We start from the raw sequence: 27,453 nt of genomic DNA, 5'->3' as shown, positions 1-27,453 counted from the left end.
GTATGAAAATCTGCTTTATAAACTGGAAGTTGATGTCATAGCTGCAGGGCATTATGGTGAATACTGTTCGGCTGCACAAAGCAGCATTAACCCTCTTTCTGATGCTTCACTAATATGGGAAATATTGGAAGGCAAGTCTTCTTTTGTGAATCAATATTAAAATTGCAAATTTCAGGAAATTCGACTCACATATCTCAAATAGTGAGCTCTCTTACATACAGTATAAGTGGGGAAAATAAATATTTGATACACTGCCGATTTTGCAAGTTTTCCCACCTACAAAGAATGAAAAGTTCTATAATTTTTATCGTAGGTACACTTCAACTGTGAGAGAATCTTTTTTAAAAATGTAGAAAATCACATTTAATCACATTTAAGGATTTTTACATAATTTTCATTTTATTGCATGAAATAAGAATTTGAAAAACAATAGAAAAACAGAACTTAATATTTGTTTTCAATTACAGAGGTCAGACGTTTCCTGTAGTTCCTGACCAAGTTTGCACGCACTGCAGCAGGGATTTTGGCCCACTCTTGCATACAGATCTTCTCCATATCTGTCAGGTTTTGGGGCTTTTGCTGGACAACATTGAGTTTCAGCTCCCTCCAAAAATTTTCGTTTGAGGTCAGACCTCGAGACTGGCTGTCGTCCACACAGTGATCTGCACCACCCACATCCATGTTGTAAGTTTTTTTCAATGAAGATCTGGACACGGAATGCTACCTGTTCATCTCTACTTTTGTATTTCTAAGACTGGCTAGGCCACTCCAGGACCTTAAAATGCCTCTTAAGGAGCCATTCCTTAGTTGCACTGGCTGTGTGTTTTAGGTTATTGTCATGCTGAAAGACCCAGCCACGACCCCTCCTCAATGCTCTTACTGAGGGAACGAAGTTGTTAGCAAAATTCTCGCAATGCATGACCCCCAAGTATCCTCTTTTCAATATGGTGCATTCGTCCTATCCCATTAGCAGAAAAGCACCCCCAACGTATGATGTTTCTCCCACCATGCTTCATGGTTGGAATAGTGTTCTTGGGGATGTACTCATCCTTTTTCTTTCTCCAAACACAGTGAGTGGAGTTAATAAAGTTCTACTTTAGTCTCATCTGACCACATGACCTTCTCCCTTGCCTTCTCTGGATCGTCCAGATGGTCACTTGCGCACTTCAAATGGGCCTAGACATGTGCTGGCGTGAGCAGAGGGACCATGCTTGCCCTGCAGGATTTTAATCCATGATGGCGTAACGTGTTACTAATGGTAATGTTTAAGATTGTGGTCCTAGCTCGCTTCAGGAAATAGACCAGGTCTTCCCATGTAGTTTTGGGCTTATTCCTGATCTTTCTCAGAATCATCCTCCTTACCACACAAGATAAGATCTTGCATCAAGACCCAGACCAACGAATACAGTCATCTTGTGTTTCTTCCATTTTCTAGTAATTGTGTCAACAGTCGTTGCCTTTTCACCAAACTGTTTGCCTCTTGCGCTGTAGCCCATCCCAGCCTTATGAAGGATGACAATTTTGTCCCTGGTGTCCCTAGATAGCTCTTTGATCTTGGCCACGTTGGAGAAGTTGGATGGTGATTGAGTGTGTGGACAGATGTCTTTTATAAAGGTGACAAGTTCAAACAAGTGCAGTTAATACAGGTAATGAGTGTAGAGTAGGAGGGCTTTTTAAAGAAACACTATGAATTCTTGCTGGTTGGTAGTTGATCAAATACTTATTTCATGCAATTAAATGGAATTTAATTTTTTAAAAATCATACAGTGTGATTTTCTATATTTGTTTTGATTCTATCGCTCACAGTTAAGTGTACCTACTATAAAAACTATAGACCTCTCCATTCTTACTTTGTGGGAAAATTTGCAAAATCTAATACAAGTATCAAATACTTTTTTTCCCCACTGTAGATTCTCATTTCCCAGTAATTTGCATACTACAACTGATATAAAATTGTTAAGCTTAGGAAATCTATTTTCAAATAATCTATTAGGGATTTTTTGTTGGTATAGGATGATCACATCTTCTGTAGCATGATCTTTTTAGCCAGAATGGAATTGGTTTGAGTGTATTCTAGTAATACACACGCTCACACGTGACAGCAATAAATTAGCACACATTATAATATAGTGTTTACTAGACTGCTATGACATCATCACAATATAGCACAACCATCACTCATTAAAAAAATATAAGCCTATAAATTCACATATATATTTTGATTGCAGGCTTTGAATAAAAAAAAAAAAAATGAAATGATCATAGAATGCAACATATAATCACATATAAAATCAAACATACAAGCTTACAAGTAAAGGGACATAATTATCAAGGCAACAGAACACAGCCTATAATAGCAATTTTAAAATAATTTCTATCATATATATTTACATAATTCTGTTTATGTGTAAATATATAATGAAATCATGGAACAAATCCTACAAATGCACATAAGTGACACTTTTATACCAGGTCAATTATACACAAACTGTACTGTGCCAAAAAAAAACCCAATCACAACTCAAAGCAACTTAAAAAAACAGTCTATTGTAACATGTAAAGTCTATCATATTCAGCCTAAAAACATGTACAGTATGTAATGTTATGATTAGTGATGAGCGAGCGGGCGCGGATATCTTATTGCGATACAGAAAAGCTATAAAATACACACATTATCATGATCTGATAATATTATATGAAAACATAAAAAAACACATTTTTTTGTGATATCAGTTGTAGAGATGAGTGGATCGATCTGTCGAGAATCAATTTCCGCTCAATTTCAAATACTTTGAGAGTCAGTTTGTGAGGATTGCAAAAAAAACAAACAAAATAAAAACCAATGCCCGATGCCATTTCACTGCTGAAGACACAGAGGGCTGGCTAATGATGTTAGACATGGCAGCAGGGGCTTCCCCACAATGTCTTGCAGCTATGACATCACATAGTCTAACACAGCCAATCACGAGGGATTATCAGTGCTTGTATAAAAGACTAGGCAGGGAATGTTGCAGCCGTTTTAGGAAGATTTACGATAATGAGTCAGTTTCTGCTGTAGAATCTCTTCCTCCTCTCTCTCCCTCCACTCACACTCTCTTTCTCGCACTCTATATTTCTCCTTTTTTTCTCCCACCTCACCCATAGTTCAGTTTAGATTGTGTAATCCTAGCCTTACAGAGATTACAATAAATGGGATTTGTTACACTCCTAGCAGAACTCAGAATGATAAACAAATATTTTCAGGGCAATTACTCCACCTACTAATCGCTGCCAAAAAATTTACTGCAAATCGATTTTTTGGGGGGAAAATTTGACAAACTTCGCAAATTCGAATTTCAAATTATCTACTCATCTCTAATCATGACACTAAAACTGAGACTGTGATTGTTAAAACATGTTAGAGCACATTTATCAATACTTTCCAATTCTAGACAGTGTAGGCTTAGATTAGACAGTCTAAAAATGTGACACATTAATCAACCATGCTATTTATTAACTATGGTGTATTTCATTTCCAACCACAGGGACTATTTCATGTTTAAGTGTTTTCGTTTTTTCCTCCCCTTTCTTGGAGAGCCATCTTTTTTTTTCTTTTCTTCTATATAGTAGCATGAGTGCTTGTCTTTTGCGAGAAAAGTAGTAATTTTGAAGGACACCATTCACTTTACCATTTTTAGAGCTGTGTGAGATGACATTTTTATTGTTACCATTTTGGGTGAAATTCAACATTTTGGTCACTTCTTATTCCATTTTTGCAGCTTTGTAGCAACTGATTTTTTTTCTTCTCTTTTCGGCATCTATCAATTGAGTCATTCATTTTATATTTTGATAGATCAGACATTTAAAGACACAGTGATGCCACATGTTTATTTTTTTATTTTGTTATTTTCCATAGGGAACTATAATTTTTTTTATATATTATTATAGACTTTTGTTTACTTTATTTTTTTAGAACCCTTAGGACACTTGAGTGAGCGATCATCTGATCGCTTATACTATATACTGCAATAACTAAAGTTGGTGTTCACAGAAGTACTGTAATATCAGGCATAGGGGCCTTCAGCAAGCCCCCAGCTGTCATGGCAACACATTGACACCTTGCAATCACATGACAGGGTGCTCAATGGGAGGGTAGAACAGCTCCTTGGGTTATATGCTTTAAATGTCAGAGATTGACACTGGGATTTAAGGGATTAACCGCAGCAAGAACAGCTGAGTCCCACTTATTGCTCTTAAGGTACTGTCACACTTAGCGATGCACCAGCGATCCCGACCAGCGATATGACGCGGTCATGATCGCTGGTGTATCGCTAAGTGGTCGCTAGTGAGCTGCCACACAGGCAGATCTCACCAGCGACATCGCAGGGGTCGGGGGTCATTACTTACCTGTCAGACGAGGCGATCCTGACGTCCTCCCGCCCACATCCACGCGTCGCTCGTCTCCACAGCAGGAAGCCCAGCAGGAAGCTGATGACGAGAAACGGTCCAAGATGTTCTCGTGCAATCAGCGATAACGAGCAGGGAACGGTCGGAGGTAAGTATCAGACATAGCGATATTGCTAGCAATATCGCTATAACATCACAAAAAACAGTGACGTTATAGCGATATTGCTAGCGATATCGCTTAGGGTGACAGGCCCTTTAAAGACACTTAAAGGGTGTGTCCGGGACTTTAAAAAAAAGGTGCCTAAGCACTGTTGTGCCCGGTGCCGTTCTCCACTGGCACAGAGCAGTCACAGACTTCTGACATCATGTCAACAGAGCCTCTGTTTCTTTTCCTATTGACCGGGCAAGACTTCTAGTGTCATTCTGATTGACAGCTGGCTCTTCACTGCCTAATTGGAGGAAGCCAGCAGTCAATCAGCATGACACCAGTAGTCCCAACCTTTCAATGAGAAGAAAAACTGCTACTCTGTTGACAGGGAACGGCTGAATTTCTGTCAGGAGCGGGCAATTACCGATGCTGGGTACAACAGGCAGGAAGGTGCCTCTGTTAGCAAATACATGCCTTTTTTTTTTTTAAATCCCAGATATCCCCTTTGATGGCTGTGGAAAATAGACATCATGCACAGGCAATGATGCAGGCTCAGCTCCTGAGCCTGTATCAAAGATAGGGAGCGAACATTGGATATACCATTACGTCCAATGTAGGGAAGGGGTGGAAGGAAGTGTGTCATTAGAAAATTACCTATTGTTTAAATCAAGTTTTTATGTTACATGTATTTTTTTCTAAATTCGTATTAAAAAAATAGTAATTTTGCAATTTTTTCATTGTCTACTGGGGCTATTTTTAAACTAATACTTCCTGTCATTTTGTTGAGATTTTTCAGAATGCTCATTATAATTAAAGGCAGGATTACAATGACAAGTCCCATCGCTATACAAAACTCATAACACAGCAAAGGATCCACTTTTCACAATAGACGATGTCACAGCTGACTCTGCTCCTCTTCCATTTACAGTGACCTTTGCACACACTCATTAGATGCTTCAATGCAACAGATAGTGCCTGAGTTAGCCTATTGCAGCTAATGTAATTGTATTTTATTGAAACCTGAAATCTGTGAATATTAGTACTATGATAAAACTGTTCAGTAGAACATAGAGGTTTATCCGGATATTTCATTTTAAAATACTTATGTTTATTAAGTTTTCAATTCATAAAGTTTTATAAATAAAATATATTATTTTTGATTGTATTACAATAATACTTAGAGCAAGAATTAATTTGCCAATACTGCAGTCAATACATGGAAATTGATAAAAGCTCATAACCACAAATCGTCTACATGGGAAATTTAGGAACGTAGACATATATATTGAGAGAAAAGTATTAATATTTTAAATAAACTACAACATCCCTATCTTTAAATGGTTACTACAGGATAACTGTATCCCGCACCTTCTTCTTACATGTTGTAAGACATTTTTTAAATTAAGTTTTTTGATACTCCACTAGAGGATTTTAACTGTACTTTTTCATGATTCCCATAAAATACATTGCAGCACTCTCATCTTAAAATGTATCATATCTGTCAGTGTTGCATTGCTAATAAATAGGGTTGGGCAATTTAGTGCAAGTATAAATTGACCTTTAACCACTTCAGGACCAATGTCATATATTTATGTCATCGACTGTGTCCCTGTCTTTGATGTGGGCTCACATCTCCGCACTTGATGGTAACCTGCTGCTCCACCAGTAGCCATTGTATGGACAGGTCTGGTAACCTGCTCCTCCACCAGCATCCAATGTATAGACAGATCTGGTAACCTGCTCCTCCACCAGCATCCAATGTATAGACAGATCTGGTAACCTGCTCCTCCACCAGCAGCCAATGTACGGACAGTAGAGCCGTGCAGTCTCTGAGGAGGCGAGTCTAACAAGAACCTGTCATACCAGAATAATTAAGTGCCCCAAAATCATGTCCCCAACATATCTGATAAAATAAAGATTATGTGCCACATTATTTCATTCTGCAACCATCAGTAGTCAGAGTAATATAGTGGCTATAGGAGGCAAACAGTGCAAAATGTTTAATGAAACCCAATTGCAAACATTTTGATTTTTAGTGTCCATAGCATGCATTTAGTTAAGAAAAAAATGTCCTCAAAAGTGGTCAACCCCTTTAAAGTCATAAAGTCACTTCTGTAAAAAAATAGGGTAATATAAAAGGACGTTTAAGGGGTTAATCATGGTGGCTGCAGATTACACTGCATTTTCAAAATTATGTCTTCCCTTTAAAATAAGTGTCTATTTCTGTGTGCTTTATTATTATTAATTATGGTTATTAAAACAAGGTTATTCTGATTTTGATTCACAAAACAGCTAATTACATTAATTAGCAAATTAATGGTAAGTGTTTTGCAGTTATATATATAATCCTCTTATTATGCCAGAGATAAAAACGCATTGTTAATCCCTCATAGCATTTTTTTACTTGACCATATTTAGACATTCCTAAATCCTAACTAAGCTAATAAAAGATTTGCAAAAAAATATATTGTATATTTTTTTATCAGACATATTGACTTCAGAAAAGTTGACATCACCGCTGCATCCTATCACTGAGCTTGTGCTGTCAACAAAGGCCAAACCACTGAGCTCATTGATTGGTTGCAGTGTCAATAGCTCACATCCCCACTGCATCCTAGCACTAAGCTTGTGCTGTCTAGAAAAGCCAAGCCACTGAGCTCATTGATTGGTGGCAGTGTCGATAGCTCACATCACCACTGTATCCTATCGACACTGCCACCAATCAATGAGCTCAGTGGCTTGGCTTTTCTAGACAACACAAGCTCAGTGATAGGATGCAGTGGTGATGTGAAAAGAGCAACCAGATTGGTGACCGGTCTGCAAACCCTGTCTTATGAGGAAAGGTTGCATGATTTGGGAATGTTTAGCTTGCAGAAGAGAAGACTGAGAGGAGACTTAATAGCTGTCTACAAATATCTCAAGGGCTGTCACATTGTAGAAGGATCATCTTTATTCTCATTTGCACAAGGAAAGACTAGAAGCAATGGGATGAAACTGAATTCGAGGAGACACAGATTAGATATTAGAAAAAACTTTTTGACAGAGTGATCAATGAGTGGAACAGGCTGCCACGAGAGGTGGTGAGTTCTCCTACAATAGAAGTTTTCAAACAGAGGCTGGACAGACATCTGTCGGAGATGATTTAGCGAATCCTGCTTTGAGCAGGGGGTTGGAGCAGATGGCCCAGGAGGTCCCTTCCAGCTCTACGATTCTATGACTCTATAGACGGGCCTTAGCACTTTTTTTGTATGCTGAATTTTATCTGTACACAAAGGTATATAATAGAATTTTGGTGTTGGCTATCATTACTAGGAAGAGCTCAGATGTATATTGTACAACTCCCATTGGTATAAAAAATAAGCCTGCTTTTAGTATGTTCCCCCTAGTGGTGACTGCAGATAGACAGAATATTATACCGTATCATTTTCAAAAAAGAAACAAATGCCAGGTACAAAATAATATAATCAAATCAGTTATAAGTACAGTTGAGTGAAATGGGTTGGTCAAATTCAAAAGAACCCAACTTCACCAAAAGTCGGGGATTGCCGATCGAAACCCGACCATAGTGTGAGGTCGGCCATGAGGTCGCCGACCCGCGTGCCAAAGTCGCGTTTCCCATCATACTTCCAGCGCCTTTTCTTAGCCAATGATTAATGACGCACACTGTGGGCAACACGATTACATAGGCAGCGGCCACCACCATCTTATATATGGGCATTGCAGTGATTGGCTGGCTTTGTGTGGCATCACAGTGGCTATAAAAGCCCTGAACGCCGACCGCCATCATACTTCTGCCGATCTTAGCATAGGGAGAGGTTGCTGCTGCTCATTCTCAATAGGGTGAGTGGTTAGGCAGGAAAAAAATACAACTGTGCTTCTGCTGATAGCGATTTTCACTGTACAACACAACAGTTAGTGTGCAGTGACAGGGGAGGATATTTTGTGTGCAGCAGCTCTGGTGGTTATTAGGCTGCCTTATAAGGCTACCTGATAGCTGCATTGCTGTGTGCACACTGCTTTGCAGACTGCTTTTTTCAAAGCAAAAATACTTTTATTCCTTTTTTCTGCACAGTTGGCGAGCGTTCATTTTTTCACACACCGTATAGAGGTGTACGCTCCTCACACACTACCGTGTACCGGCTGGCATCACAGACAAATACATGCTATCTGTGTGTGACTCCATACAAAGATAGATGGAGATTTTCATTTTTCCATACATACACCGTATAGAGCTGTATTGGAGATCTGCTGTTTGTATTGCGGTCAAATCTATACAGAGACAGCGTGTGTGTGTGAGACTCCGTAAGTATATACACGGAAATTTAAATTTTTCCATACACCGTATAGAGCTGTCTGCTTGTCAAGCAGTATCCTATATCTGCTGTTTGATCACGGTCAAATCGATACAGACACAGCGTCTGTGTGTGACTCCATTAAAAAATAGACGGATAATTAATATTTTCCATACAGACACCGTATAGAGCTGTCCGCTCGTCAAACAGTATCCTATATCTGCTGTTTGATTATGGTCAAATCGATACAGAGACAGCATCTGTGTGTAACTCCGTTAGAAAAGAGACTGATAATTAAAATTTTCCATAAAGACACCGTATAGAGCTATCCGCTTGCCAAACAGTATCCAATATCTGCTGTTTGATTACGGTCAAATCGATACAGAGACAGCGTCTGTGTGTGACTCCGTTAAAAAATAGACGGATAATTAAAATTTTCCATACATACACCGTATAGAGCTGTCCGCTTCTCATACAGTACCATATCTCTGCTGGTATTTTTGGTACATTTTCCCAAACATGAGGAAGTCTGGTGGAAGAGGCCGTGTACATGGGCGGGGGGGGCGCAGCTGGTACTGATGGTGGTGGTGGGGCATCTGCTGGTTATGTCAAAAGCACAATAGCAGCTAAGGCAGGAGGTGTTGAGCCTGCATCATCGTCTGGCACAAGAAGGCCTTTAAGGTTCCCTTTTCTGGGAGTAGGTAAAACACCTTTAAAGGCGGAGCATCAGGAACAGGTTTTGGCTTACATTGCCGAAACAGCCTCCAGCTCTATTGCCTCCTCTTCTGAAGTTTCAAAAACTGCAAGAACTGAGTCGTCAGTGCAGGCTTCTGGTCAGGAACAACACCTTTTCTTGTGTCCTTCACCCACACCAAAAGTGAAGGATGTGGCAGGCCACACTTCAGATTACTCCATGGAGCTGTTTTCACATACCATGCCTGGGTTATCAAGTCAAATCCTGAATTCCCCTGCCCAAGATGAATCTGACATGGAGTGCACTGATGCACAGCCACTGCTAGATAATTCTGTTGGTACATTGACCCAGAGCAATACATTTGCCTTGCAGTCTAGTGAGCCAGAATCAGACCCTGATGAAACTCAGGTGCCCCTTCCCGCATACTATACCACCTTACACGCACAGAGGAAGGTGATGGATGACCCAGTTGTTGACCTGGATTGGCATCCATTGGGGGAAGAGGGTGCCGCTGGCAATAGCTCAGAAGAGGAGAAGGATCCGCAGCAGGCATCAACATCGCAGCAACGGTTATCTGGCAGGCACGTAGCTGTACCAAAACTTGTTAAAAAATCAAAAAGAGTTGCAGGACAGCTTGGCCAGATGGTCAAATTTGCACACTGTGCAATCCCTGAAAATTTATACCATAGTAGGAAGAGTGCGGTGTGGCACTTTTTTGACCAAAATCTTATTGATGAGGCAAAGATTATCTGTAAGAAGTGCGGAAGGACCTTTAACCGAGGTAAAAATCTCCGAAATTTAAACACCAGTTGCATGCTTAGACTTTTAACCACCATGCACTTGCAAGAGTGGATGGGCTACAAAACTTTAGGTAGCACATGTGCAACTGCACCAACTGAAGGTAGCCAGCAACGCTTGAGGTGTTGTCGCAAGGCCAATGCAGTCAGGGAATCACAATGTTTTTGGAAAAAAAGACTGAATCAAAGCCATCACCAACACCACCATCACCATCACCAACCCCCTCTCAGTCCTTAATGTCCACCGCTAGTTCCCCCTATGCAGCTGTCAAGTCCAGCTCACCCTACCTGAGTAGGACAAGAAAGTACTCATCATCTCATCCACGTACACTGGCTTTGAACGGCAACAGTGCCAAACTGATGTCATTAGAGATGATGCCCTTCCGTTTGGTTGAAAGCGAAGCATTCCGAGACCTCATGGCCTACACTGTCCCATGCTATGACCTACCCAGTTGCACTTCTTTTCTTGAAAAGCCATCCCTGCCCTCCACCTGCGTGTGAAAGACCGCATTGTCCATGCACTCAATCAGTGAGTGGAAAGGTGCACCTCACAACATGCATGGGCCAGTAGGCATGGCCAGGGCCGTTACGTGTCCATCACTGCACACTGGGTTAATGTGGTGGATGCTGGCTCCACAGGGGACAGCGGCGGTGGAACAGTGCTGCCTAGCCCACAGTATAGGAAACAGTTTGCTGTAGGCATACCACCATCCTCCAGAAGCGAAATCTCGTCCAGAGCGCTGTCGCACGAGCACTTCATCCGCAGCTGCCAGTGTTGCACACGAAGTGTCCCACTATCAAATAGCTAGTGGTAAGCGGCAGCAGGCTGTTTTAAAGATGATATCTTTGGGCGACAAAAGACACACCGCGGAGGTACTGGCCGACTACTTGCATCGTCAAACTGAGTCATGGCTGGGCAGTCTACATCTTGAGCCAGGCAAGGTAATCAGTGATAATGGCCGGAATTTTGTGGCAACCATAGCCCTTGCAAAACTGAGACACATACCTTGCCTGGCTCACACCTTGAATCTGGTGGTGCAGTGCTTCCTACATAATTATCCAGAGTTAACAACACTGCTCAATAAGGTGTGAAGACTGTGCTCGCACATCCATCGCTCGCCCGTACACTCCAGTCGTATGCAGAAGCTGCAGCGATCGCTCCAACTCCCAAAGCACCGCCTAATCATAGATGTTGCAACAAGGTGGAACTCCACCCTGCACATGGTTGAGAGGCTGTGCAAACAGAGGCAGGCTGTAATGCATTTGTGAGAGGATACACAAGCAGGCAGTTTGAGGGAAGACATGGAATTGTTGGGTGTGCAGTGGTCAATGCTGAAAGACCTCTGTAAAGTCCTTCAGTGTTTTGAGGAATGCACACGGCTGGTAAGCGCAGACGACGCCATCATAAGCATGAGCATCCCACTTATGCGTCTGCTCATGCAAACATTGACGCACATTAAGAATCAGGTGTCTGCAGCAGAGGAGGAGGGAAGCCTTGATGACAGTCAGCCATTGTCAGTGAGGGCAACTGACCTGGACGAGGTGGAGGAAGAAGAGGAGGAGGAGGATGAGGGGGATGATTATTTTTGGGAGGAGGATGCTTCTCAGGGGCCAAGAGATAATGTTGGCATGCCAAGGTCAGGTACGGGGTTTGTGCGTGACTGGAGGGATGTTGATTTCCATGAAAGTGCTCCTCCACCCACCACTGGTAGTGCATCAGTGACACCTGGAACATTGGCCCACATGTGTGATTATGCCTTGAGGATCCTAAAAAGGGACCCCTGCATTGCCAAAATGATGAAGGATGACGACTACTGGTTGGCCAGCATCCTGGATCCAAGCTGTAAAGGCAAATTACAAAACATCATGCCACAGGAGAACCTAGAGATAATATTGGTGAACAAACAAGCAACTCTGGTAAACAGTTTGTTGGAGGCATTCCCAGCACACAGCAGCGGTGATGGTTCACCCACGAGCCGTAGAGTCCAAATTGGAAGAGGTGTTCATGGTGTACACAGCCGAAGTGGCATTGGAGACAGGGGTTTCATGACCATGTTGTGGACTGATTTTTCAAGTACCGCTCACACAACTGCTAATACTGAATCGCAAGTGACAGGAGACAGCAGTTGGCAACTATGGTTACAAACTACTTCTCCTCCCATATCGATGTTCTCCCTCACAGGTCATTCCCCTTTGACTATTGGGCCTGTAAACTTGACACCTTGCCTGAATTGGCACAATATGCCTTACAGGAGCTCGCTTGCCCTGCTGCTAGTGTGTTATCTGAAAGAGTCTTCAGTGCTGCTGGATCAATCCTGACAGAAAAAAGGACCCGTCTGTCGACCCAAAATGTTGATGTTCTAACCTTCATTAAAATGAACTATGCATGGGTTTCTAAGGAATTTGTCCCACCTTCCCCTGATTACACATAGGTGGCAATAAATATGGCTCACTTTTGTCCTCTTCCTCATACTTCTCCACTTCCTCCAATTGCAGCTGCTGAATGTACAGCCTAGACATCAACATATGGCATTTTTTCAACCTCCCTAACTGGGCTGCCCCCCCCATGGCTGTGGTCACCACCTGGCGCACCTGGGCAAGTGCCGTTGCCCTGAACAGGTGGGTGGGCCCACTCGCCGTCAGACACACCAGCATACTATGAGGGTCCCTGTGCCAGTACTGCTGCCCACAAGTGGGCCCCCTGCTTGCTCAGGGCCAAAGCACTTGCAAGACTTACCTCTCCCTACTCCATCGCTGTGTAGTCTGGCCAGTTAAATCCTTCACAGGGACGGGCACTACAACTTTGCAGAGCTGATCGATGATGGTAAAAACATAGCTATGGCCAGTCCTGCTGGGCTCTACCTTCAGATGATCAATGGCTACCATTTGTAATGGACTATGACTCATAGTTGGATACAGGGGTGCTTTATAATCAGCTTTCACAGTTTTCCTAGTCACAGACGTGTGACATTCCTGCCACCATTTTGCAATGTCTCCTCTCATGGCAATCCAATAGAATCGCCCATGGCCTGTTGCTTCTGTCTTTTGCACTCCAAAGTGAATAGACAGAACATGATAGGCAGTGAGGACCATGTGTACATCTCTCCCTGTGATCACAATTTGATGGAGATGAGTAACGGTGATGGGATCCACGCTACTGCTATACAGTAACCCTTTATTCACAAACAACCATCTTTGCAGTCTCCACAGACAAATTAATTGAGGGTCAGCATCACCTCTGCGAATCCTCCCGGGAGGTTTTCCCGTGATTAGTAATTTAAAAAAATTTCTGCAATCACTCCACTTTCTGGACTGGCTTACTGACACTGAAATATATACGAATATTGAAAAGTACTCCAACACTGTATTCTGTTGTACGCTTCGAATCCATTTCCCTTTTTCTAATTTTTATATTCTGGTGTAATCCATACTGAGCCTGTGAGAGTTTGTGTCTGACTCTTTTAAACTATAGGGAGATTTAAAATGACACCAACACTGTATGCAGCTGTACGCTTGTAATATATTACCCTTTTTGTACTTTTTATATTCTTGTCTAATCCCTACTGAGCCTCTGAGTGTATTTTTCAGACTCCGGATATATAGATGGATATTTCCAATTACCCCTGGACTGGATACACCTTGTATCTGCTGATACAGTACCTTTTTTCAACATGTTTGAGTACGGTTAAATCCATACTTGACTGAGTGACCGGGTGTGGTTGACTCATGAAATCTGGTAACTGGAAAAAATAATGGAAAGACATGGAAACATCAAAAAAACTTAGGTTAATATGGTGTAGGTCCACCGGTTGCGGCAATTACAGCCTCAATTATCCGATGTATGGATTCATACAAGGTGTGAATTTTTTCCAAAGGAATTGTAGCCCATTCTTTAGTTAAAACACCCTCCAGTTCTTTGAGCGACAATGGTGGCGGAAATCGACGTCTAACTTGAATCGATAAAATCTGCCATAAATGATGAATAATGTGGAGGTCTGGGGATTGTGGGGGACAGATGAGATGCTCAACTTCATCACAGTGTTACTCGTGCCATGCTTTAAGGATTCGAGCTGTATGAATTGGTGCATTATCATCCTGAAAGATGGCGTTCGCCTCTGGGAACAGTGCTTGATCCATAGGATGCACTTGGTTGCCCAAAATGCCTAAATAATCATGGCTGTTACTTCTTCAATGAAAGGATATCATTGACCTGGTGTATCTCAACGAAATAGCACCCCAGATCATCACAGAACATCCGCCATGTTTTACGGTTGGGAGAAGGCAGTCTGGATGGAATGCTTCTTTAGACTGTCTCCAAACATACACTCGGCCGGAGGTCAGAAATAGGGTAAAGGATGATTTGTCTGAGAATATAAAACGTTTTCACAGCTCGACAGACCTATTCTGGAGGTTTCTACACCACTCTAAGCGCATGGAAACATTTGTCATTGAGAGAAGCGTTTTTACAATTCCAGCTTTTCCGTGGAATCCATATTTGTGCAGCTCGCAACAAACTTTTTTCGTGGAAACTGTGTTCTGTAGGTGTTCATTGAGCTCTGCATTGATCTTCCGAGCAGTGGTCTTGCGATCCTCTTTCCAAATTTGCTTTACAGTCCAACAGTAACTCTCTCAGTCAACTTCGACTTTCAGCCGGACCTGTGCTTTGCTGTGGACGTATTTCCTTCTCTTTCAAACGCAGTCATTACTTTGGAGACAGTACCTCTTGACACGCCAAGCATACGGTCACTTTCTGTTACACTAGCGCCTGCCATACCCGCATCAACAATTTGGGCTCTTTGAAAATCAGAGAGGTCTGCCATTGGTAGCAGGTTTTCCTCAATGTTCTTAGAATTATGCAAAACAAACAGTTAATTTACATACACATATCACATGACACAAATAATCCACTCCAAAACATTACCATATGTCATGGTTTGCATGTTTAGAACATGTTTGAAGATAATGATTACAACACGTTAGGTGTTTGGTTGCATTATTTTGTCCAACACCTGTATATACGGAGTGTGTATAAAAGCCCTTCCCGCCGACCGCCATTTCTCTTCTGCCCATCTTTACAGTTGGAAGAGGTTGCTGACACTATTTATGATTTGGGAGACACTTAGGCCTGTAAACAGAAGTTGCTATGTTCTTGCGCTGAACGCAATTGTTGTGTTCTGTTAGTGTGCAGTGACAGGGGAGGATTTCCTTGTGTGCAGCAGCGCTAGTTATTAGGCTGCCTGCCAGTGACAGGGACGATTTTCTTGTGTGCAGCAGCGCTGATTATTAGCCTGCCTTATAGCAGTATTGCTGTATGGACACAGCTGTGCTGACTGCTTTTACACAGCACTCCTACTTTTATTCTGTTTTCCTGCAGTGAACGAACGTTCATTATTTCACACACCATATAGAGCTGTACGCTCCTCATACACTACCGTGTACCGGATGGTATCAAGGAGAAATACTGTACATGCTGACTATCTGTATGAGACTACGGAAATATATAGGGAGATTAACATTTTCAATTACACTGTATACATCTGGTATTTGATGAAACAGTACCTTAGTTCTAAATTGTTTCTTACGGTATAATCCATACTCAGTGAGCGTGTGTGATTTACTCATTAAATATATACAGAGAAAACATTTTACTCTATACTCTATATACCTCCTATCCTGTGATACAGTACCTTTGTTAGACATGTTGTCTTACGGTCAAATTCTTACTGGGTGACTGTCTGAGGGGGACTACGGAAATCTATATGGAGATTTACAATGACCCCCTATACTGTATAAAGCTGTACGCTTCTGATACAGTACCATATATCTGCTGGTATTTTGGGTCCATTTTCACAAAAATTAGGAAGTATGATGTAAGAGGCTGTGGACGTGGGCGTGGGTGGCTAGCTGGTACTGATGGTGGTGGTGCTGGTGGTGCATCTGCTTGGTAGGGCCAAAAGTACAATACCAGGTAAGGCAGGAGGGGTTGAGACTGCGGCATGGTCTTGCTCCTGAAGGCCTGGAAGGCTCCCTTTTCTCTGAGTAGGTAAAATGCTTTTAAAGCCAGAGCATCAGGAACAGGTTTTGGCTTACATTGCCGAAACAGCCTCCAGCTCTATCGCCTCCTCTTCTGAAGTTGCAAAAAATGCAAGCACTGAGTCGTCAGTGCAGGCTTCTGGTCAGGAACAACCCCTTTCCTTGTGTCCTTCACCCCCACCAAAAGTGAAGGATGCGGCAGGCCACACTTCAGATTACTCCATGGAGCTGTTTTCACATACCGTGCCTGGCTTATCAAGTGAAATCCTGAATTCCTCAGTCCAACATGAATCAGAGATGGAGTGCACTGATGCACATCCACTGGTAGATGATTCTGCTGTTACATTCACCAACAGCACTACAATCCCCTCGCACTCTACAGAGCTAGAATCTGACTCTGATGAAACTCAGGTGCCCCTTCCCGCATACTATAGCACCTTACACAGTGACACATAGGAAGGTGCTGATGAAAGTGTCAGCTCCCTGAGCAGGTGGGGAGCATACTCGTGGGCGACGGCACTGGCACAGGGCCCCTCATAGTACGCAAAAGTGTCTCTGCCGGTGGGAGGTCCCACTCACCGTCAGACACACCGACGTACTATGAGGGGCCCTGTGCCAGTCCCGTCGCGCACGAGTGGGCCCCCCTGCTTGCTCAGGGCCACAGCACTTGCAATACTTACCTCTCCCTGCTCCACTGCTGTGACGTCTTCCGCGTTTCATGACAGTGGCATTCAGGTCAGAGAGCGCGATGACATCACGTCTGTATGCCCTCTGCCTAAACAGTCCAAGTGCAGAGAGCTGGAAGATGTTGACGCTGAGGAGTCCAGGGCAGTGCCCAGCAAGGAGAGGTATTTAATTTTTTTTAAAGGTTGGGATCAATTTTTGGGGAGCACTATACTCTGGAGAATGAGATATGGAGCCTAACATACACTGGAGCTTCATCCATGGGGCCCATGATATACTGGAGCATTGTAAATAGGGCAGATTATATATGGAGCATTATTTGGGCCCATCATACACTGGATCATCATCCATGAGGCCCATCATATACTGGATCATTCCAAATGGGGGACATCAGACACTGCAGCAGCATTTACAGTGCCCATTATGCACTGGAGCATTATAAATGGGGCCCATTATATATGGAGTATTATTTGGGCCCATAAGACACTGGAGCATCATCCATGGGGCCCATGATATACTGGAGCATTGTAAATGGGGCAGATTATATATGGAGCATTATTTGGGCCCATCATACACTGGAGCATCATCCATGAGGCCCATCATATACTGGAGCATTCCAAATGGGGGACATCAGACACTGCAGCAGCATTTACGGGGCCCATTATACACTGGAGCATTATAAATGGGGCCCATTATATATGGAGCATTATTTGGGCACATAAGACACTGGAGCATCATCCATGAGGCCCATCATATACTGGAAAATTCTAAATGGGGCAGATCAGACACTGGAGCAGCATCTATGGGGCCCATTATACACTGGAGCATTAGAAATGGGGTCCATTATATATGGAGCATTATTTGGGCCCATAAGACCGTGGAGCATCATCCATGGGGACCAACATATACTGTAGCATTATGTGGAGCTCATCATATACCGTATGGAACATAATATGGGACCAATTAATCTGTATGGAGAAATATATGGGGCTCATTATTCTGTATGGCGCACTATGTGGTGGCCATAATACTGTATGGAGTAATATACTGTCTGTTTTTTTTAGCTATTGCTGAATTTAAAATAGATATTAGTCATGTCATGCAAGAAGTGAAGTATTTTTCATTGTACTATACCACTATTTCTATGCCGTATCGGAGCATCATGAATTGTGTTATTTGCTAAAGGGGCCGACTGACACTCTTTGGCCCGGGGCACACGAAAACCTGGAGCCAGCCCTACCCCCCCACAACTTTAGCCAAATAACCCCCAGTTTTCAATGCCTAACTATTATTATAAAGTAAATTAAGGTTGCCAAGCTTAAGTAATAAGAATTGATGTTGTTGGCATTGAAATGCGCACTGTAGGTGTGTTTACTGTCCTCCACTCCCTGACGACTTTGCTTCCCCATTGACTTGCATTGGGTTTTGTGTTTCAGTCAGACCCCGACTTTTCACTATAGTCGGCCGATTTCGTTTGACTTGACTTTTGAGAAAGTCGGGTTTCATGAAACCCAACTCGACCCTAAAAAAGGCAAAGTCGCTCATCTCTAGTTATAAAAAAAATCAATGTTTTATTAAATATGGAGTTTAAGAACAATAGGTACAAGCAATCCCAGAAATATAGACGAAAGCTTACAATTTGTTGGGTGAATCGGCACATCATTCATCATATGAAAAAAAATAACTAAAAAATAACATATACAGTCATATGTAAAAGTTTGGGCACCCCTATTAATGTTAACCTTTTTTCTTTATAACAATTTTGTTTTTTGCAATAGCTATTTTAGTTTCATATATCTAATAACTGATGGACTCAGTTATATTTCTGGATTCAAATGAGGTTTATTGTACTAACAGAAAATGGGCAATCTGCATTTTAATAAAATTTGACCGGTGCAAAAGTATGGGCACCTCAACATAAAAGTGACATTAATATTTCGTAGATCCTCCTTTTGCAAAAATAACAGCCTCTAGTCGCTTCCTGTAGCTATTAATGAGTTCCTGGATCCTGCATGAAGGTATTTGTGACCATTCCTGTTTACAAAACAATTCCAGTTCAGTTAAGTTTGATGGTCGCCGAGCATGCACAGCCCGCTTCAAATCATACCACAGATGTTCAATGATATTCAGGTCTGGGGACTGGGATGGCCATTCCAGAACATTGTAATTGTTCCTCTGCATGAATGCCTGAGTAGATTTGGAGCAGTGTTTTGGATCATTGTCTTGCTGAATTATCCATCCCCTGCGTAACTTCAACTTCGTCACTGATTCTTGCACATTATTGTCAAGAATTTGCTGATACTGAGTTGAATCCATGCGACCCTCAACTTTAACAAGATTCCCGGTGCCGGCATTGGCCACACAGCCCCAAAGCATGATGGAACCTCCACCAAATTTTACTGTGGATAGCAAGTGTTTTTCTTGGAATGCTGTGTTTTTTAGCCTCCATGCGTTGTTTTGTATGACCAAACAACTCAATCTTTGTTTCATCAGTCCACAGGACCTTCTTCCAAAATGTAACTGGCTTGTCCAAATGTGCTTTTGCATACCTCAGGCGACTCTGTTTGTGGCGTGCTTGCAGAAACGGCTTCTTTCGCATCACTCTCCCATACAGCTTCTCCTTGTGCAAAGTGCGCTGTATTGTTGACCGATGCACAGTGACACCATCTGCAGCAAGATGATGCTGCAGGTCTTTGGAGGTGGTCTGTGGATTGTCCTTGACTGTTCTCACCATTCTTCTTCTCTGCCTTTCTGATATTTTTCTTGACCTGCCACTTCTGGGCTTAACAAGAACTGTACCTGTGTTCTTCCATTTCCTTACTATGTTCCTCACAGTGGAAACTGACAGGTTAAATCTCTGAGACAACTTTTTGTATCCTTCCCCTGAAAAGCTATGTTGAATAATCTTTGTTTTCAGATCATTTGAGAGTTGTTTTGAGGAGCCCATGATGCCACTCTTCATAGGAGAACTACTTGCAAGTGGCCACCTTAAATACCTTTTCTCATGATTTGATACACCTGGCTATGAAGTTCAAAGCTCAGTGAGGTTACAAAACCAATTTAGTGCTTCAGGAAGTCAGTAAAAAGTAGTTAGGAGTGTTCAAATCAAGAAAATGATAAGGGTGTCCATACTTTTGCACCAGTCAAATTTTGTTTAAATGCAGATTGCACATTTTCAGTTAGTACAATAAACCTCATTTGAATCCAGAAATATAACTGAGTCCATCAGTTATTAGAAATATGAAACTGAAATAGCTGTTGCAAAAACCAAAATTGTTATAAAGAAAAAAGGTTATTAATAGGGGTGCCCAAACTTTTACATATGACTGTATATATATAAATATACAGTACATTTCAGCAGGCCAACATTTCGGATATTAAAATCAGTTTTTCAAGCTAGTGTTATAAAGTATTCTAAGTTATTGAGATAATGACTTTTGGGTTTTCATTGGCTGTAAGCAATAAACATTAACAGAAATAAACCTTTGAAACAGATCACTCTGTAATGACTCTACAGTATATATAAGTTTCACTTTTTGTATTGAAGAACTGAATTAAATTACCGTATATACTCGTGTATAAGCCAAGTTTTTCAACACTTTTTTTGTGCTGAAAACACCCCTCCTGGTCTTATACACAAGTCTTTGTCCCAGAAGATGGCGGGGAGGGGGAACGTCGGAGCAGCGGGTCACAGGAGACAGGAGCCGGTGGCTGTGGCTAAAGCCTGTGCCCACTGCTAAAAGAAATTAATATTCACTGCACTGGCAATGAATATTCATTTCTCTTAGGCCTCTTTCACACTTCCGTTTTTGACCATTAGTCAAAATCCGCCAGTTTTTGAAAAAAACGGATCCGCCAATTTTTTTGGCGGATCCGTTTTTTTCCCCATTGAGTTGCATTACCGGCAGATCTTGACGGATGGCCATCCGTTGGATCCGTTTTTTTGTGGATCCGCCAAAATGTTAGCGTCCGCCGGCATGCCTGGACGGACCCTGCAACGTTTTTTTTGCTGTAGGATCCGTATTTTTCAGTGCGCATGGCCGGAGAAAGGAAGTCAGCCGGGAATTTAACCCTGAAATCCTTTCTGGCGGACGAAAAAAAAAATTCTCTCTCTCTCTCGTCCCCGGACTGCGGTTCCTTTAAAATTCTTATGCCAACAGATCCGTCAAAAAACTGGACCGCTGCCATCCGTTCACTTCAGTTAACAACGGATCCGCTTTCTGCCATTTTAGCGGATTTTAACTGATGAGAAAAACTGAAGTGTGAAACAGGCCTTATAGCGCGCACAGTTACAGCTGCAGCCACTGGCTTCCAGCAGCGGCCGGGCTATCACAGGTGCCCGCTCATAAAGGGAATGAATATTCATCTCTCTCCATAGGCATGGAGAGAGGTGAATATTCATTCCCTCAATGAGTGGGGACATGTGATCGCCCAGTCACAGCAGCTGCTGGCACTGGAACAGTAAGGCTCACAGGATGGTAAGTAGTTTTTTTATGCTCTTCTCATGGGGGCCACACATACAAGTATAGGGATGAGGAACCATACATACCAGGGTAGGGATAAGGAGCCATGCAGACAAGGGTGGGAATAAGGAGCCATGCAGACAAGGTTGGGAATAAGGAGCCATGCAGACAAGAATGGGAATAAGGAGCCGTGCAGACAAGGATGGAAATAAGGAGCCATGCATGCCAGAATGGAATTGAGAACCCATGCATACCAGAATAGCGATCAGGGGACAATCCATACCCAGCTTATACTCGGGTCAATAAGTTTTCAGTTTTTTGTAGCAAAATTAGGTGCCTCGCCTCATACTTGGGTCGGCTTATACATGAGTATTCAACAATAGTCAGTCAAAGAAAAAAGAAACATCCGGCACTGTCCCTGAGAAAGAAATACCCGCAAAGTCACTTATAATCGCTATCAGTGTGACACCTGTAACCCTTGCTGAACGGGTGCTCTATCCATGTGAAGAAAAAACATGAACTATCGTAGTAGAAAAAGACAACAGGATGGCACTCACCGTTCTCTTGAAATGATTCACTTTATTTCATGTTAATGAAGCACAGGCAATGGCACGGGAGAAATGCAAAAAGACGGACGACAGCCGTTTCATGCACAATGCACTTCAACAAGACCTCCAGCTGAGGAGAGGGAGGCCACACCCCAGCTTGCATAGAATGCAAAAATACAAAGAAAATAAAAAAGGGGGATAATCCATACCCAGCTTATACTCTGGTCAATAAGTTTTCAGTTTTTCGTGGCATAATTAGGTGCCTCGACTTATGCTTTGGTCGGCTTATACACAAGTATATATGGTAACTTTTTAATGATATTCTAATTTTGTTAGAAGCACCTGTAATTGCTAATAATTAAATTTGTATTTAATAAAACTGTGATATTTTCTTATTACTGAATTGATTATATTATTTTGCTCCTTGCATTTTTTTCCTTTTTGGATATTCTGTATTTGGTGCCATATTTGGACACATGGCCTATCTGCTAGGGTTAAAGTTTTGGTCATTTTTAACTTAGAATTTTATCAAATCAATCATGACATTTTGGACCGATTTAAAATTCCAAAAAACATACTTTTTTTTTTTACTGGGCATTAGACACAGTTTTGTGCCCCAAAATATAGTGATTAATAGGGGTTACCTGGTAACATCAAGAGATCACTAACTTTTCATCAGAAGCGAGCGGTGCTGAAGACAGTATGACCTGCACACCTGCTGAGATTTATGCATGGTCATAAAGGATTTCTCACGTTCCCTATTCTAATGAGCAGACCATGTGCACCGTACCTGGCAATGTGCACGTTTTGTGATGTCATTGGCACAGTTTGCTTCAAATGTGAAAGTGAACGGCTCTAAATGTCGCTGTATGACTTCTTTAAATATTGTATGTTTAGGTAATTTCATTTATGCAGTTATTCTGGATTATTGGATTATTGTGGGTGTAGTAATCTCCAAACTGATGTAAATTTGCTATCATATTTTACCACTGAAGAATCCTTATTTGCTTCAGTTTCTGTCAATAAATGTATTTATATCTATAGTGTCTGTTGTTATTGGCTCTCATCATTCATGTGTTGCTGTTTAAAGACATTTTATCTCTGCATTTATATTCAGTGAGCAGTTTACTGTAGAATTCTCCTTCATGCTGCTTGGCCAGTAGATTACTGCAGATACTCTGGAAAATACAGAGTTTCTTCAATGCAAAATATTAAAGTTTCTAATATTAGTTTACTGAACTGAGACTTGTGTAAAATTCAGGTAATCAGCAATGATATATCCGAGCATGTGCTGTAATAATTTTTCAATCCTTTATCCAACACAGATGCACAGAACATATGCTATTTCAGATGCAAAGAAAACAGCATACTGAAGGCAGATCTGACAATACCATTGGTGAATGAACGGCGAGAGAAAGCATTGGCTCTTGCAGGGCAGATGCAGATGACGTCGACAGAGTATGAACGTAGAAAAGTTACTGGCACGTTGGAGAGCAGCAGTGTGCGGTCGGCAGTAGCTTCATCAGGAGAAACTTCTGAAGAGGTATGTAAATGACAGTATTCATCTTCTTGATTTGCTTTAATTTTAAATTCACTAGTGGAAGAAAGTAAAAGGTTCTGATTCATCGAGACCGGCATTGTCCACGCTGGTCTTCATGAGGGGGCATGCTAGAGTCAGAGAGGTGCCTGTTTCATGAATAGGCGCGTGCCTCTTAATGAAGCAGGGGCGTCAGACAAGTGGTGTACACCTCCATGCACCTTACTGCAAATCTTACTCTAGTTGAGGACAGGAGTAAGATTTTTGGTGTAATGTACGCCATAGTGTCATGAATTAGACGAGCTGTGGCGTCACAACTAGAGTTGAGCGAATTTTTCAAAATTCAGTTCCGATTACGATTGGCGGCGAATATTGTATGTGCAATATTCACCAAACATAGCCGAACGTCATTGGAGTCAATGGGAGTAGAATGACCAAATATGTCTGGAATCAATTGTCAAATATAAATTAAGCACAAATAGGGTACCAATATGTCACGAATATGGCAAATTCTGATTTGGCGACCAATTCCGAACATATTTGCTCAACTCTAGTCACGACCTCATCCTGCTACGGTCCACCTATTTTGGTGTAGCTTAGCAAAACTGTCATAAGCATGGCAAAAGGATGTTTCCTGGAATGTAGGAGGAAACTAGAAAGTACAGAGGAAAGAAACCGAGTAAAGCATACAATGGTTTTGTATTCAATTTCAGTTATAAATATTACTAAAATATTCTAGTTTTATTGCAGATACAAAGAACTAAACTATGTGAAACATTCTTATTTATTTATGTTAAGATACAAAGGATATTCTGTATCTCAAATCACTTAAATGTAGTCATAAAGTGTCTGCCCACTGTTATTTTTTTTTCTTAGAGATAGGCTATTATAAATTAATAATTGGAGTCATAAACGCCTCCTGTGCTGCCCTTTGATCCAGCTCCAGCACCATAACCAATGATTGTGAAATCCGGATTTCATAAGACCACCAATGCTTGGCTACACTAGCCAGGTGACTGTGATGACATGTGGTTTCAATCTTATGGCTATTAGAATGGAGACTAAGAAAATGTTTTAAGCGAATTAGGAAATAGTTGCTCTGATAGAGAATCCAAAAACCCTACTTCAGGTATCCATTGCCTTTTCTGGACTATCTGTTGCTCCTGTACCCACAAAACTACGCAAAAAATAAAATGTACCCATCTCATGACTCAGGAGCAAGATCAATAAGTGTAACCTCCAAGCACTGTGTGTGCTACCTGTCATTCCATATTTGTTAAGAAATTGTCCACTGCCCTGATCCATTTACTGGTTTTGCCATATTTAAAAAAAATGCCACTAAAGGTCCCCACATACCATTTATGCCAAGTTTCATGTTGATTTATGTCTTTCTGCCTTGCTTCCTATACGCCATCACCAGCTCTTTTCTCATAGTGATCACTGAATCCTCTGCTCCCTTCTTACTACATTTCCCATCATTCATTGTGCTGGTCTACAAACCAGCAGTGAGCACAGACCGGTAACCTAGCCTAAGCCCCTCCCACTCCTCCCCCAGAGTCACACACAGCATCAGCACCATCTCGTGTACTATACATGAAGCTGCAGGGAACAGAAGTCATGCATAAAGCACCATTACTCCACCCTAGAAATAAAGATTATCCCGTAGTCCCCTCAATGACATGGATGATGGGATGGATGAAATGATGCATTGATGAATGGGAAAAGATTTAAATGTATTCATATTATGAAGGGAATACAGCACAGTATTTATAAATTACACAGGGTATGTAGCATTTTGTGTACATGTGTATACACCCTGCTGTATACATAGAGATGCAGCGGAGTGCGAGTGGGCTCTGCTGAATGCAGCTCGGCCCACCTGCCAATTTCCAGAGCCCAGTGAGGGAGAGTCTAAGGCCATGTGCACGCTCTTCCAATAGCACTATCATCAAAAAAGATTTACGGAAGCATATAGCCATAAAATATTTCCATTTTATTCAATCAATACAAAAAACACATAGACATAAACAAATATAATAAAAGGAGATGAGTATCCAATATAACACCCCAGAGTACGTATGCACTATAGTAATGGTACATATATTGTAAACACCATGTACACCACCTATGAGCAATTCTGTATCAAAATGGTATGAAATAATGTTAAGTAATGGAGCCAGCACAACTAGAATAAATAGCCTAAGTAATATTAGCCCAAAGAGTATAAATCAGTTAGATATATCCCCAATGTAGGGCAAGGACAATTACACTAAGAGTTATAAATGATGCAACTTAATGGCACCAGCATCCAGCCTAGGTAATATACTACAAGGTGTTTCCACCATAGCCAGAAGGCCAGGGTTAACAAAGTGTAAAGTGATTCCACATCGAGGCTGACTAGCCACATGTCATCATCTATAGGGATGCCCTCAATTTTCCGGAGAACATCACTTGTGTCCTTCACAAACGATGGAAGGTCAGAGACCAAGGGTTTTAAATGGAAATCCAAGTATTTAGAGAGAGTTTCACAGAGGCTACCGTTTCCTGATATGATAGGCCGTCCTGGTGGGACCGTACTGTTCTTATGTATTTTGGGGATAAAGTATATACATGCCACACGTGGCTGTGTTGACACTAAGTTGTCCCTAAGTTCCTTTGTAATAACACCATCCAGATACGCCTGTTCTAGGATACCCCCGAGCTCTTTTTAATAGGCCGAGGTAGTGTTAAAGGTCATCTTTTGGTAGCAATTGCTATCCCTCAGTTGTCTAAGGGCCTCCCTCTTGTAAAGCATAATAGGTCATACCACTACATTCCCACCTTTGTCCGCTGGCTTGATGACTACCCCTTTGAGGTTACCAAGCTCTTTGAGTGCCTGCCTTTGGACAAAGGTGAGATTACTGTGGATAACATGCTTGGGTATTTTTTCAAATTCATCAGTGACCAGTTTTACGAACAGTTCTACATTGGGGAAGATATTGAGGGGGGGGAATTTTTTAGGGGCTGGTGGTATAAACTTACCCCTATCAGATGGTCCTTGACCCTCCTCATATAGTTCCTCTAAAGTGGATATGGCCTCCAATTCTTTACTGTTCCATATCTCCCCTCCATCATTTTTTTCATGTAATTTTTTAAGGACCAGTTTACGAGCAAATAGATAGAGATCTTTTATTGCTGAAAAACAATTAAACGGGGCCGTGGGTGAGAAAGAGAGTCCCAGACTTAGGACCTCTATCTGAGGTTTAGTTAGTACCAATTCAGATAAATTGATTACCTGTAGTTTGGAGGATGTTGGAGTATCGAGCCCTTTGTCCCTCTTCTTATAGTAATCATTACGTCTCTTATTAATGTTTTTCCTCAAATTATACATGCGATTACTCGATCTAGTATCATCCTCTCTAGAGAACATAGAGGATATAGAGGAAAATCTAGTCATACTCTCTTGTGTCATAGACCGCCATTTATAAACATGTCCATTCCTATGATCACTAAGGTTCCTTTGGAATTTTTTGGCTTTTACTTCCTTCACTTCCTTCTCCCAGATATTAAGTTGAGCCTCAATCTCCTTGTTGAAGTTTTCCACTTCAGAACCTGATAGTTTTTCCAGTACTTTGACACGAGTTTGTTCAATTTCAGCATCAAGTTTGTCCAAACTTTTTTTTACTGTTACCTATAAGTAATTCAATCAGGGATCGGGAACACAAGCTACATGCATCTTCCCACCTTGTTCTAAAGGTGAGGTCTTCAACAGGGTATGACGGCATAATTCTAACCCTTAAGCCTCTGGGTATAAGATTTTTAGCCAGATAGCTCTCTAAAGAGGCTTTTGTCCACCACATTCTCATTCTCCTTTTTAGCATCACCTTCATAG

The 27,453-nt window shown here is 41.7% G+C and overlaps 1 protein-coding gene across 1 annotated transcript in view; it reads left to right on the top strand.

Moving 5' to 3' along the window:
- The window catches only part of CFAP47 (cilia and flagella associated protein 47), a 926,770-nt gene that overhangs the window by 447,354 nt on the left and 451,963 nt on the right, over positions 1 to 27,453 (top strand). The window contains exon 45 of the mRNA XM_073550693.1: positions 23,371 to 23,588. Coding sequence (XP_073406794.1) covers positions 23,371 to 23,588 — 218 coding nt within the window. The remainder of the gene's footprint in view (positions 1 to 23,370; positions 23,589 to 27,453) is intronic.

The sequence above is a fragment of the Dendrobates tinctorius genome, unplaced genomic scaffold (assembly GCF_039654945.1).
Source record: "Dendrobates tinctorius isolate UK_male_01 unplaced genomic scaffold, ASM3965494v1 ptg000166l, whole genome shotgun sequence".
NCBI classification, from domain to species: Eukaryota; Metazoa; Chordata; class Amphibia; order Anura; family Dendrobatidae; genus Dendrobates; species Dendrobates tinctorius.
The sequence above is the reverse complement of the archived record's forward strand: the minus strand, read 5'-3'. Positions and strand labels throughout refer to the sequence as shown.